The sequence below is a fragment of the Haliotis cracherodii genome, unplaced genomic scaffold (assembly GCF_022045235.1).
Source record: "Haliotis cracherodii isolate W230 unplaced genomic scaffold, xgHalCrac1.p SCAF_7, whole genome shotgun sequence".
In the NCBI taxonomy this organism is placed as follows: Eukaryota; Metazoa; Mollusca; class Gastropoda; order Lepetellida; family Haliotidae; genus Haliotis; species Haliotis cracherodii.
This window is the reverse complement of record NW_027266330.1, coordinates 5,846,811-5,862,142: the sequence shown is the minus strand read 5'-3', so window position 1 is coordinate 5,862,142 and position 15,332 is coordinate 5,846,811. Positions and strand designations below refer to the sequence as shown.

At 42.4% G+C, this 15,332-nt stretch overlaps 1 protein-coding gene across 2 annotated transcripts in view; it reads right to left on the bottom strand.

Moving 5' to 3' along the window:
* Nucleotides 1–14,474, bottom strand: part of LOC139447440 (monocarboxylate transporter 13-like) — a 28,061-nt gene extending 13,587 nt beyond the window's left edge. Inside the window, exons 1-3 of one of the 2 annotated variants that reach the window (XM_071228787.1) lie at nt 14,389–14,474; nt 4,741–4,939; nt 3,519–3,662 (exon numbers count right to left, since the gene is read on the bottom strand). In XM_071228787.1, the coding sequence (XP_071084888.1) occupies nt 3,519–3,662; nt 4,741–4,936 (340 nt within the window). In that variant the 5' untranslated portion in view covers nt 4,937–4,939; nt 14,389–14,474. Of the gene's footprint in view, nt 1–3,518; nt 3,663–3,757; nt 3,918–4,740; nt 4,940–14,388 lie in introns of those variants that run through there. The other variant, XM_071228788.1, reaches the window with a different exon arrangement.
* Between the last annotated feature and the right edge of the window lie 858 nt (nt 14,475–15,332).

Here is a 15,332-nt window from a genome sequence, read left to right as displayed (position 1 = left end):
GAGGGTTAGGAGTGAGGCAGGGAGGGTAGGGGTGAGGCAGGGAGGGTAATGGTGTGGCAGGGAGGGTAGGGGTGAGGCAGGGAGGGTAATGGTGTGGCAGGGAGGGTAGGGGTGAGACCGGGGTAGTGTGTGGGGGTGAGGCAGGGAGGGTAATGGTGTGGCAGGGAGGGTAGGGGTGAGACCGGGGTAGGGTGTGGGGGTGAGGCAGGGAGGGTAGGGGTGAGGCAGGGAGGGTAGGGGTGTGCACTTCTTGTCCTGCCCGTTGTTCATAGAAAATAACTGAGATAGAAAAGTCACGTAAGTGGATGTTCAAATGCACTGGCGCAGGAACACAGTCTCTTAATGAATCGCATACAGACCCAAATACCAACATCCATTTTCAGCCCACGTATATCCGCAAGTGTCTCTGTGGTTGTACGCCATTAATACACGAGGTTCAAGGTTCGGCCTAGATTCCAACATGAGCACTCTTTGTGGACGTGCTACATACATTACATAATGTCCACAACTGTGCTCGGAACAATCAGTCAATCAATCAATGCAAGGATTTCGCCGTACCATAACTCGCTGTGGTATGCAGCACACATGTTAATAGTGTCTCAAGCTAAAAAAGACTAACGCGTGCTTTTTGCAAACTACTTTACCAGATCACTTATACTCAGACATATCACTGAGTCACTGCGTACGTTACAGTGTCAGTGTCTTTTGTCCTTCTAGACATCAACATAAATAGTCTAGTTTCAGTAGACAGTGACTGAGTGTGTTGTGAGAAGTCGTCGTCGGCAGGACTTGGGTTATATATCATGGTGTCATCTATCTCGCTCTGGCTCTCTGTCTGTCTCTCTCTCACTCTCGCTCTCTCTCATTCACTATCTCCGTCTCTCCTGTGTCTCTCATTCCCTATCTCTCCCACTCTTTCTCCCTCTCTCTCATTCACCATTTCCGTCTCTCCCTCTCTCTCATTCACTATCTCTCCCACTCTTTCTCCCTCTTATCTCTCTCTCACTCTCTGTCCCTCTCTCTCTCTCTCTCATTCACTATCTCTCCCACTCTTTCTCCCTCTCTCTCAATCACCATCTCCTTCTCTCCCTCTCTCTCAATCACTATCTACGCTCCCTCCCTCTCTCTCCCTCCCTCTTATCTCTCTCTCACTCTCACTCTCGCTCTCTCTCTCTCTCTCTCTCTCTCTCTCTCTCACGAAATCCCGTTCGGCGTCCAACCAACCCCAAACATCCCGACGAATATTCAGGCTGACATGTTGTCAGCTGTCATGTTGTTGGTGTTACTGGTATTATTAAATTGTCAAGACATTCACTCACGCGTGTTATAACATGGTGACAGCGGGTCAGCGATGTCACTACACATCAATATATAAGCCAAGCATGTTGGTAAGCCTCCCAGTGTGCATCATCCAGCGGGTAACCCACCACCCCCACCAGCAACCCCCACCCAAACCCAACTATCATTATAATCATATAGAATGTACACGTTAATACTGCCGACACAAGATCCATATCGAACAGCCATTACCACTGCCCCTTCGCTCTGGCCACTCTGGCTAAGTGTTATTGAGTGCTGAATATAAAACATGGCTTTACAAACGTCCATTATATTATACATGGGTATCAATAACCTGCATGACAGATATGAACACCATCTGGCTTCATGAACAGCAACCGACAAGTTCGAATACATTGGGCTATACAACTGCCATACCGCACACACCAAATAATAATATATATCCAATGATATCTAGGGTGTTCATGAACCAGAAGACGCTGTTCTGATTTATGGGCCCGTGAGGTAACTGTACACGGTGTTTATGAAACAGAAGATGCTGTTGTGTTTCATGGACCCGTGAGGTAACTGTACACGGTGTTTATGAAACAGAAGATGCTGTTGTGTTTCATGGACCCGTGAGGTAACTATACACGGTGTTTATGAAACAGAAGACGCTGTTGTGTTTCATGGACCCGTGAGGTAACTATACACGGTGTTTATGAAACAGAAGATGCTGTTGTGTTTCATGGACCCGTGAGGTAACTATACACGGTGTTTATGAAACAGAAGACGCTGTTGTGTTTCATTGACCCGTGAGGTAACTATACACGGTGTTTATGAAACAGAAGACGCTGTTGTGTTTCATTGACCCGTGAGGTAACTATACACGGTGTTTATGAAACAGAAGACGTTGTTGTGTTGCACAGTCCCTTAAGATAACTATACATAGACAATGTCCCAGGTGACACATAATTGAAGCTATGGATCGTATTACAGACGCTATTCCTCACTAAAGACTGATGTTCTGGCAGGCTACTTTTACCTAGCGGGGCATCTGCCAGATTAGAATGAACTGCACAACCTAGCTTAGAACATGAAGAAGCCCCGGATAGTAGTAGCATAAATAAGTATTGTCACTGAGTCCGACCAAACGTAACGGGTGAACCGGTTGCGTCAGAAGGGAGTTCCCGCAACTCATCAGTCGTACTCCTACGTACTCCTATTTAAGCGTATCTCGCAAAACGTATTTCTGTAGTAAACATTACAGTGTCCTTTGTGTTTCTCTACTGAGGGCTACGTTCAATATATGTGTGCAGATCTCGTGCTATGAAGCAGTATGTCAACACTTGTGTCGCGCTAATTTTATCGCAGTCCATACATAGGACGCAGGAAGTTGTCGTGTGTGTTTGTGTGAGTGTGTTTGCGTCTTTTGTGTGACTGTGATGTGTGTGTGTGTGTATGTGTGTGTGTATGTGTGTGTGTGTTTGTGTGTGTATGTGTGTGCATGTATGTGTATGTGTGCGTGTGTGTGTTTATGTGCGTGTGTGTGTGTGCGTGTGTGTTTCTGTGCGTGTGTGTGTGTGCGCGTGTGTGTTTGTGTGTGTGTACGACTGTGTTGTGTGTGTGTGTGTTTGTGTACGAGTGTGTTGTGTGTGTGTGTGTGTGTGTGTGTGTGTGTACGACTGTGTTGTGTTTGTGTGTGTCTCGGTGTGAGGCTGGTGTGTTTGTGACTGTGACTGTGACTCTGTGTGTGTGTGTGTGTTTGTGTGTGTGTGTGTGTGTGTGTGTGTGTGTGCGCGGCAGGGGTAGTTGGGCAAAGCGGTATTCCTACAAATATATTTTGTTTAAGAAAATATTTGAAAAGAAATTCTTCGCCGACGATCACAATCGACGGTTCAAACGCACAAACGTCATTAAAATATTTGTTGAAAATGCACATTGTAATAGAGGCTTATGAACACCAGTCAAGTATGTATTTATCATGGATGGTTGCGACAGGTGTGCAAGTGAAGCATTTGTGTATCATAGAGGGGTCAAGGCAAGCGTACAGTACACTTTCTACCGTAGGGGAAGCCTGTGACACTTTATCAAGTCACAAAAGATAAAGTTAGGTGCAGGAGTCTGGTTATTTCACTGATCGATGGCGTAATGGAGTGCTATTATTGAAACCGAATGCAACACAGATAGAGATGGAGGAATATGATGACAATCTCTACATGCTGTAGACCTGAACATACCAGTCATGATCCCGAACGAAAAGTAGAGGCAGTAGATGTTGGGAGCAAAGTAGCTCAGCATGAGACCTGCTCCGCTTAGGACCCCGCCCGCTATCACGATCGGGCGACACCCGAACTTGTTGGTGAGAACGCTAGCGAGAGGACCTGAAACATAATGGATCGAGAGGCCTGACTATCCGGTCAACATGACATCCTTCCCAGCATGCATTGTTATAATCAGAAGAAAACCGTCACTTCACCTATCGCTCCAGACTCGTCTGTCAAGGAGTCTTGGTACTTAAACCAAATCTGTAAGAGGCTTTCTGATTGGTCATATACCCCGATGCTTATTTCTGATTGGCTCGTGCATCTGAAGAAGATCTGCGTGACCATGATGGATGTGTTCTTATCCAGCTGCCCCTGCAAAGAAGACAGAGAGGAGAACAGATGAGAGAGTGTCTCACGCTTCGTAGGAAACCACCTTTGCGAAAAGAGCAAAAGATTGTTTCCCCGGTCATCTGCTTGTGGTCGGCTGAAAAAGTCAAATTCAATATTTGAATCTTCGCTATATACGTAAAAGTTAGTACATAATGCATAATATTGTATAACAATCTCTTAATGACCTTTTGCCCATAAACATATTGTTTAGTGTAGCAAATAAGGGATGCTTAACAACATGACATTTGATGATGACGTAGTTTACAGATAATCATAAGAAGTGTGATTATGAGATAAAAGGTCAAGCTGATTTGTAAAGCATAGACATCTATAAAAGTTAATAAAGAAATGTTTCAATCTTATCAAGGGGCTCCTATGATATAATATGTTGCCCCTCAAGAATACTAACTGTTATAATTCTCCAAATATTATACCATAATGATGATGCCACACTATTGTTGTTGAGGTTAATTCCGAATTCACAGGCCATTCTGAACAAAACTGAGCCAACGTTAGTACATTATGCAAAATTAAACAAACACAAGTCAACCAAAATTTGGTTTAAGATGGAGAAATCACTCACTGTTGATCCCGGAAGAGGAGTCAACTCGCCTCTTCGGGGCTCGCTGATTCCAGGACCAGAAACAACAGAATCTCGTGATTCCTTCATCACATAATTCATGTTTGAAATTCAAGTGCTACAATGACATCATCAACCTCAGACATTCACATGTTAAGCGTTAGTGCTAGGATTTCAGATCAGTCCAAAAGAGTCGTGAACAGTATGCTGCTGATTTCGCCTTACCTGCGGCATACATCGAGGCTGTCGTCAACGATCCCGCCCACGCAGTCACAGTCTTGCTGTCACCGAAGGCGTCGATGAAGATGGTGTTGTAGACCCCTGTTGACCACGCAACACCGTACGTCAACGTGTGAGTGAGGAAGGAGGAAGCAACCACCAGCCACGCCCATCCTCGGTCAATGTCGGAAGAGTACGTCATGGCCTTAAAAAAAGTAGAAAATAAATAAAAAACTAACATCGATGATATTTATACGTAATAGGCTTGGCATAGGGGGCATTGGTGTCCGCGCTGTTTATGTAGTTGAACCCCTTCCTGGAGTCAGGGGTCGAATCCAACTGATCTTGGTTTCTTGGATTCAAAAAGAGGTAAATGTCTACAAACAGCATCATATACTGCTCAAAGGAAGTTGAGGAACACCATAGCATGGCATGACAGATAATACTCATATGAAAGAAGTGTTTTAGGTTACTTTTTAGTAGTAAACAATAAGTTGGGTTTAAGGCCGCTTTTAACAGTATTCCAGTTATATCGCGGCGTGTCAGCTTAATGTGGGTGGAAAGCCCGAAGTGATGCAGGTCTCAAAAGTTTACAACTTCGGTGACACCAACGAGCACGGGTATGGTAGTGACAAACCTAGAAACATAATCGGGGCGAACCGGGATTCGAACCCACAATCATAGGTTCCTGGCGTGCCCAAGGGACGCAACTCTGCACAGCGAATCGCGGCGTCTTAGACGACTGGGCCACCCGTGCCCCCACTACGGTTATAACGAACTCAAAGGGACCATTAATTTTAGTTCGTTATAACCGTAGTTTGTTATAAGCATATACAGCATATGTACAGCAAATGACCGGGACAAAAAATAAATTTGTTATATCCGTCAGTTCGTTATAAGCGTGTTCGTTATAAACGTAGTTCACTGTAGTTTGCTTTCCTCGCACATCAAGCAGGCTGTTCTTAGTATTTCACGAGATTGTGTGCACAACGTTTGCATAAAGACATAAGAAAATGCGGTGCAGTTGTGACGCATGTCTACTCTTAAGTCAGGCAGAGAATTGAGGTCGTGTACCCTTGCAAGTAAATTGAGCATAATGGGTTTAACACTTTGTATCCACATTGTATCGAACCCGGGCCCGCGGCGTGACGACCAAATGCTTTAACCACTAGAATACCTGACCGTCCCAAATTATTTACTTCCAGATAGATATACACTGAGTTTGCATCAGCTTGCGTTAAATGAATTGTTTCAAACTTGGGTTGTTACATTGCACGCGTAGAGTTGCCTTTTCACATAAGTGAATAAAAACGATAAAATTTTCCAGAATTATAAGAAATACACCTCTCTGCTGAAAGCTGAGTTGGTGTTGGTCAACCATCGCCCCTTTCCGTGACCTGCAAGAACTCGTGCCCCTATCACCAATGTCATGTTTAAAAACACGACAAACCAATCAGAATGCGCGTAAGACTACAAGTACCTTGGTCAAAGAATCCCTCCCGAAATTGCGTTGTTTAGAGTCAAGTTTGTATCTAAGCACATGCTATGTTGACAATTACCCTTGTTGCATCACAGTGAATAACATGTGGTTTGCAATGGCAACCTTATAAACTTCAAAAATTATTTCAAGTTGACTAGGTTTTCCTCCTTGCCCGTTTTCGCGAAGACAGAACCAAGTTGATAAATTGGCCACGAGAAGCTGTCCCGGAATGACACGAGTGATCACGAATGCAACGATTCTGGCTGCGTGGCAGGACTGGAGTCATACAGTCAGCCTGTCATGTAACAGTCAGATCTTTAAGTACAGTCATACATCATGCTGGGTCTGACAAGATGATCCTCTGCATACACGCACTATTTTGCCCACGACCCTTAACGTATGTCACGTGGGCTAAACCGAACACACAGTACCGATGCCACACACACTCAGGGCTACATTTACACTTTACACATTTAATTAGGCAACCTCATTAAAATCATATCTTAGTTCACGCTACCGCTAAACAAAGATATGAGGACACCCCATTAGGAGTCACGTCAGAACGACCTTTCATCCACCCAATCAGAGTGTCGCTTACCAGATCAAGAAAATGACAGTCGGAATGTGATTTCTCATCATGCAACCTCGAAAACTTTAAAACGGGGTATTCCGAACGATAATTAAGGGCTTAACGACTGAATCTATACAATATAGACCATATATTAGCCATTCGAGAATGTTCTCTTGTTCAGGTTTCAAATTTTTAAGCGAGAATTTGTCAAAATATGTTTCGAAGCGTAGTCGCCTATTTGAAATTAGTGCCGTGAAGCACGAGAAAACTGCCATCTGATTGGCTAATGTCGACTTCTTGTTAGTAATTCCATTGGTCGGTCAGAGTTACCGACAGATCGGTCGGATGTGACCGGTAGTGGGATGTCCTCAGATCTTTGTTTAGCGGCAGCGAGAACTAAGATCTGATTTTAATGAGATTGTTAATTAGGCAATTGCTTATCTTTGAATAAAAAGGGACAACACCCTTTCCATGTTGACAAGATTAGCAGAGTCGATAATTCGATTCCGACTTTATTATGAGCATGTGTTTATGAATCACTATCAAATATTGATGATACCAGGTCTTCGTGAAACTGTGAGCGTAGCCAGCCCATCGATGGCACCCGTTACAAATAAAGTCCACAGGGTGTATCATTTTGTTTAAAGGCTGTTGTCAGTGATTCTGTAAATTCCGATCGACAACCCACTCAAGGTACTGGACACGCTTCACTCAATATATTTTATAACATCAACTATAGTCATGGTAGAATGGAATTAAACATCCTCGTCTGGTTCCAAATTCGATTGAGAGCGGTTAAATCTACAGGTAACCATGCTCTACTTTGAAAACGCAGTAGTTTTCTGTCTTATTATGCTACAATACCGTCATGAGTGAGTGAGTGAGTTTAACGCCGCTCTGAACAGTATTCCTGTTATATCACGGCGTGTCAGCTTAATGTTGGAGGAAAGGCTGAAGTGATGCAGGTCTCAGACGTTTACCACTTCGGTGAAACTACGGTGAAACTACGGGATTCGATCATAGGCTTCTGGTGTGCCCAAGGGACGCAAATCTGCTCAGCGATTCGCGGCGCCTGAGACGACTGGACCATCCGTGCCCACTCAATGCCGCTATGTATCTCCACCACGGGTTTAGGGTTAATACAAATGTCATCATCACCGTTAGATATCCATGCACGTTATGTTGATGTATTCAACATGCAGTGCTTGGTGTGTATTAGTTATTGAGAAGCTTGGCAGACACGCCGTCACGCCCGGTTGGCGTTTGCTCGATCAAGCTGTGTGTTGTGTTTCATGACATTGAAAGCTAGCGTAAATGTTTTGAGTGAACGTTTTTTGTGACACAGATCGTTATCTCCAGTACATGACATCGGATGTTTCCAATGAATTTCATGCTCTCAGCGTCATATCACGGCGTGTCAGCTTAATGTGGGAGGAAAGCCCGAAGTGATGCAGGTCTCAGACGTTTAGCACTTCGGTGAAACCCACGAACACGGGTATGGTGCTGACAAACCTAGAAACATAATCGGGGCGAACCGGAATTCGAACCCACAATCAAGGGACGTAACTCTGCACAGCGAATCGCGGCGCCTTAGCTATAGACGACTGGGCCACCCGTGACCCCAACTGCATGGATCGATGATGTCTATCACTGGATTGTCTGGTCCAGACTCGATGATTTACAAACCGCCGCCACATAGCTTGGATATCGCTGAGTGCGGCGTAAAACACCAAACACGCCGCCTCTATTGAGACACACGCACCAATTTTAGATTTTATATTACGTCACAGGTCAGTGCAGTCCTCCCGAGGAAAGGAAAGCTACTTTGCTTGGAAGAGGTAAACTGCCGCATATTTCGACTTGGCATGTAAATATGTGTACTCCATGCAAAATCTGTGAACTAGAATACGCTTGCCCGTCTTGTAAGCCACTTATTTACCACAGACAGGTGCGCTTCTTTTGTAAACGAAACCCATTTAATTCTTGATTTCTCGAGGCGCATGCCTCTATAAGCCGTCGTCTTTTGTGATCATATCACCATTGTGTCTACAGCTATGAGATGTTATATAAAATGCCGCCTACGTGGTCTAGAGGATAGAGCATGTACCCGGAAAACGGATAGACGGTGGTTCGATCCTGCCTACGACATATCAAAAGACGTTAAAAGATGGTACTTTTTGTTGGTATGACTGATTGGTCAGTATACTGTGTCTGAGGGTATCAATGTTAAAGAGGCATCTCAGTGGACTAGCACCATAAAACCGACGTTAAAGTACTGTTAGTACAACTAGCCACACACATCCTTGCAAGTCGATATGTAGGTGAAATCATTTTTAACGCGACGTAAAACCCCATTTCACCTCACCTCACCTTTAAGCCTTTAAGCTTAACCCTTCACCTCTGTGGCCTTGTGCCTGTGTTCACGCTTGGGCAAAGTCCAGCAGGCTTGGGTTGGGTTCTCTAAGTATAACCTATATACACGACTTTAAGCAACGCGGCTGCTTCTGTTAAAAATTATCGCTGACTCGGCGTCCCCAGAAACCATAGCGCTATAGGGAGGAGCCACAATTAATAAATTTGGCACTAAGATATCCTCGCCTGTCAGAGGAGTAAATAAAGCATCTTTGATAGTGATTGCATCTACGTTGTTGATATCATCGATTGGTATGTTTCGTATTAATGTTATAAGAGCGGGGTATCAGTAAATGAATATGCATTGTTTAGGTCAAAGTAAACTCGTCACTCTAAATAACTATTTAAAATATTGCATTGACGATAAAAATTAGTGTTATCACTTCATTGTGGAATCCATGACGTCATCAAAGTATGTTTTTACGAGGAATTTAGAGACAAATAAATTAAACGAGCTTCCGTTGAATGTGACGGAAACAGTATATGACAGATATTCCAGTATATGCGGTATTATATGTGATATTGCCTGAATATTGCTAAAAGCGGCGTAAAACCATACTCACTCACTCTTAACAGATCTCCAAAGAGATTGAAAATCTCAGCCCAGTTTGTTTTGATAACAAATATATAAACATGAGTCATCCACGTTTAAACTCTGAGTATTGAGGAGGAATTTAAACCTTTGTGGACGAGTGTTGATATATTAGATATCAAAAGACACAACGGTAAAATTCTATTTATCATCCAAAACCTTCCGACTTTCTCAGTTTGTAAACAGTAATTACCAGTGTCTTGAGAGTAAGTAGTATAGCTTATCAACTTCTGAGTGAGTGAGTTGGGTTTAACGCCGCTTTTAACAGTATTCCAGTTATATCACGACGTGTCAGCTTAATGTGGGAGGAAAGCCCGAGGTGATGCAGATCTCAGATGTTTACCACTTCGGTGAAACCCACGAGCACGGGTAAAGTGCTGACAAACCTAGAAACATAATCGGGGCGAACCGGGATTCGAACCCACAATCATAAGTTTCTGGCGTGCCCAAGGGACGCAACTCTGCACAGCGAATCGCGGCGCCTTAAACGACTGGGCCACCCGTGCCCTTTCAGTGGCAGAGAGGTTAGTGATGTCATGGGATTGTTACGTCATGGTGACCGAGTGGATCAATTTCATTGGCGGGGATATCGCGTGATCTCACCCAAGCGATATATCCCGTGGAAGCCAGATTCGGATTAACTGGTCATATTAATTCAGTTGACATGAATCCCCCCGAGAAAACACCAGTGAGCAGCACACTATCGTATATCAAATTTGAGCATAATTCTATATATGACCAGAAATGAGTTCCGCCCCTTTGTCGCGGCAGGATAAGCTGGTATTGGGGAAGATTTTATCGCCCTGGACTGTCAATCCCTGTTCTTGGGTTTCAAGAACTTTTCCGCAACAAATTAATATGTTACTAAATGTTTCGGAAAATATCCTAAACGTTTTGGGAGGATGGGAACTAGCTTAAAAAATATAATCATCAACCTACATACTGTTGCACTGCCGACACAGGATGCTCATGATGTCAATCACTGGATTGTCTGGTCCAGACTCTTTAATTTACAGACCGCCGTCATATAGCTGGGATATTGCAGAGTGCGGCGTTAACAACAAACCAAACCAAACCAAAACAACAAGGTCAAGGTCTTTTGCAAGCCCGGGGGCTGTAGGATTTATTGACGAAGTGTACACAGTTTCAGTGTTACGATAAACTACCAAGATATCTCTTACACGGACAAAATAGTTCCCGGTTTCATTTTTCTGGCTTACGTAGAATGCAAATAGTCAAAACATGCAGTTCGTTGACCTTCTGTATCGTGAGCGTTGGCACTGACGAGACAGCGGTGAAATAGTGCAAGGATTCAGTGGCAATTTGGTTCTGATCGATAACAAGTTTCTGCATTCTAGACTTGCCTCTAGGCCAAGGGTTTTTCACGAATCAATACAAGACCTGTTCTTGTAAAAGATTATTGGTAAAATACAATGCAGAATGATAAATCTAGAACGCATTCCAGTTTGGATGCTACAATTAGTCAAAGACAAGCAATTAGACATGGCAGGGCCTGCTTCATGTATGTTTATCCAGCGCCCACGTGGCACCCGTCCAAAATTCTTAAAAACGTCAAATAAGCAAGATACTTGGGCAACACATTGCACGTTGAATCTAAAAAAACCAGTGAAACCATACGCTGTGTTACCCGCTAGTAATGTACCTGAAAACCGTGCAATCATTTACATGGATATATGAATAAAATAACTACGGAATTTCGTATTTTTCTTGTAATTATTAACAGTAATTATTACTATTTTTATTTTTACGCCCACCTGTGGCCTTATTGTCAGTGATGACTGGCGCAAACAATCGGTATAATAAAACCAGCCATGCATTATTAAAGAAACAGTTGTGATCGATAGAGACAGAAGTTACCAGCTGAACTAAATACAGGCGATAAACGTTTTGATTCAATCCAAGTTTCAAGTGTATAAGGTTCACTTGCACTCAGCTGTTATGACAAGCGTAACTATTTTCTCGGGATGCATAGTGTGACATAGACGATATTATATGAGTGTTCATGTCATACTATGTTTACGACACGAGAGGGAGGGAAATACCGCAATTTCTTATTTTTATACATACATGTAGTTCAATGTGAAAGAGTGTGAGTTTGGTTTAACGCCGCTTTTAACAGTATTCCAGTTGGATACTGTAGGATATTTTGATACGGTTGTGTACGGTTCCGTTAGGTAAGCGAGTCTGTGACGTGATTCATTTTTGAGTGAGTGAGTTGGGTTAAAGGCCGCTTTAAACAGTATTCAAGTCATATCATGGCGTGTCAGCTTAATGTGGGAGGAAAGCCCGAAGTGATGCAGGTCTCAGACGTTTACCACTTCGGTGAAACCCACGAGCACGGGTATGGTGCTGACAAACCTAGAAACATAATCGGGGCGAACCGGGATTCGAACCCACAATCATAGGTGTCTGGCGTGCCCAAGGGACGCAACTCTGCACAGCGAATCGCGGCGCCTTAGACGACTGGGCCAGCCGTGGCCCTTGTGAAGTTGAAAAAAGTGATATTTTCATTGCAGTGAATATAACACTTGATATTTCACTGCAGTGAACAGAACACTTTGACGGAACTATTGTCATACAAGAGTTACTCCTCTTAAATTAGCTCCCTTTATCCTAGGTGTCAAACCCGAACACAAACTGTCGACGTCCTTTTTTACGTTAGTTCCACATTGACAAGACATTATAATGATGGATGGTCTTTCACACTGAAGTATATAATAAATACTAGCATTTGTAAATCACGAAATGACGAGCAGAAGGATTCTTCAATGATATTGAACGATGATCTAATTTGATTGGTTAGTTTGACTTAATATGAAGTAGTAAATGAGCGATAATCACTTCTGACATCACTGCACTGAAAACGTGTGTAAGAAAAGGGTCTGTTTTAAAAAATGAAGTTTAGTCATGGTAGAACAGAGACAAACTTATTCGTTTATAAAGGTTGAGGTTGTTCATCGTTGATTAAACACCTCTAAATGTTACATTTGAAACTTTACGATAAAATTACATTTAGCGGTGTTTAATCAACGGTGAACCACCTTAAAATTTTAAACAGAATAGATATATCTCCTAAGTGACAATACCCGGTGCTCGCGAAACAAACACAGTCTACAGATTTACACAGACGTTCTGATGGATAGATGAATAACAATAATAATAGTCATCAATAAATATCCGCCGTAATTCATGTATACCTGTGTAAATATTGAGATTTATCATATAATGGGTAGGTTTCTCGGCAGGATAAAGCCAACGGATCATATGCGGATACAGAAACAGATTTCACTTGGAACTATATTGGCTACTGTCACTGTCCGACTGACACACCACTTGCCCTATGACGTAATAAATATCAATGCGCGCATTCCAGGAACACTCGCAATGTTTAGGTAATGTTTGTGAGAGAGGGAAAGCGATTACAAACATTAGGCTCGCTAAATACAATGTTTATTCCTAATGTAGGCTATTTACCATCCCCAAACACACTCGCGTGATAACATCTATGTATTCAACTCGTGTAATGACTCACCTGTTTTGAAGTATTTAGCATTGTTAGTATATTTGGTATCAGTAGTTATCACTATAAATGATGATTACATAAATATATCTTTGGATTAAAAACAAATAAAGTGACTGAGATATCTCAATTTATATTTCATGACATGTTCCAATTCAAGGTATTTTTCAACACATTAACAACACGTTATTTACAAATACATCTTCCCGCTTCAGGAACAGATACCATCATCTACTAGTATGATGTATTCGGTGATGTATTCTCGGTGGTGTATAAGATGATGTATTCGGTGATGTATTCTCGGTGGTGCATAAAGTGGTGTATGAGGTGGTGTATGAGGTATCAAGATGGTTGCAGGTGATCAATATCCTGGTTAAAAGTTATACTATCCAAATAAAAGCAACAAATCCAATTCCATAATGATAGGAAAACTCGATATCCCAGGCAGGAATTTTGCATCGTTCTCACCGTGATGATACCAGGTGTTTTCGATAACTGAATATTTATTTGTTTTAATTTTGATCTGGTTTGTTTATGCTAAAACTGTGGTCTTTACTTACCAAGTAAAGTAATCTCGATATGGCTGCGAAAATGCAGAAGGGATGTAACGTATAACTCACTCACTCTATTCTCTAATAGCTGTTTATCAGCAAACGACCACAATGTTTATCTACAAAAGTGACAATTCTCTATCAGACGTTTTCAAAATGAACCTATCAAAGTTAAACGTTTTACTACACATAGATCAACAAAGTGAATTATATGATTATCACCATTGACTGAAATCCTCAACTAGGCTAATAGGATCTGCAAGTTATTGCAATTGAAACCAATCAGTTAAAAAAATATATATATGCAACTGTCAATTAGCTGATGATAAGGATATGTTAGTCCACTATCCTGTATCCCATTTCAAAATTGCGCCCTTCTGGAAACACTTATAATTATGTGACTTTACCTGGTGTGTAGGTTAGATTGTTCCGGACTAAAATGCCATTATCATCAGCTAATTGACAGTTGCGTGAAATAGCGTTCCATACAAAATATAGTAACTGTACCTGTCTGTTGCGCTCGGTCCGCACGTCCACTCCGGCGATGAAGGGATTATTGTTGCTTGTGGAAGACTGCTTGGGTTACTGAGAACCAAACCAGCTGAAACCAGAAATATCTAGTCTGGGCTCGCTACATTTCGATTTCAGTCAAGCGAGTCAGCTGACTGAGAGACTCTGTTAAGTGGGGTGTGACTACAACTTGGCGGTTGTATAGCAGAGTGGGGCGTGGAACAGAACGTTGATCAAAAGAGACAGTGAGATTCAGTTATGTGTGTTGACCAGGATATATGGGAGTTACGGCATGTGCCGTACACAAGAGTCGCTCAACCATGACCACAGCGGATAATGTGTGTATGTGGGAGAGCTCGCGCAGTTTTGTTTGTATACAAACGCTAATATGGAATATCGGTTTGATGGTTGAGTTGCATATCATAGCGAGAAATGGATCGATATTTACCAGGGCTGAACAACTGGTAGAGATTGACACCAGAAAGAGAATACTGTGCCGGCTGCTGCAAGTTTTGCTGGGGTTCGAATGTCAGATTATCTCCGAGGAAGAGTATAATATTTCAGTTTTATCACATTTTTTCAGATTAATGTGAGCGGAAAGCTAAAAATAATGCAGGTTACAGATGTTTATAATATTTGTGAAACCAACTGTTATGGTGCTGACAAACCAATGGTAATAATCAGAGCGAATCTGGGATTCGAACCAACAATCATAGGATCCTGGCATGCGCAGGGAGACAACTCTGATTTGCGTCGACTTAACTGTACCAACGAACAACATTTGTTTTACCGAAGTCATTATTCGAACAGAAGTCACAATAAACAAACTAGAGAATATACTTTATTTACTGTTGATAGATGATAATAAAATATGTCACATGGTCTGTGCAGTTCTGACCGTGGAAAGGAAAGATATTTTGCTGGGGAAGACGTTTTCAATT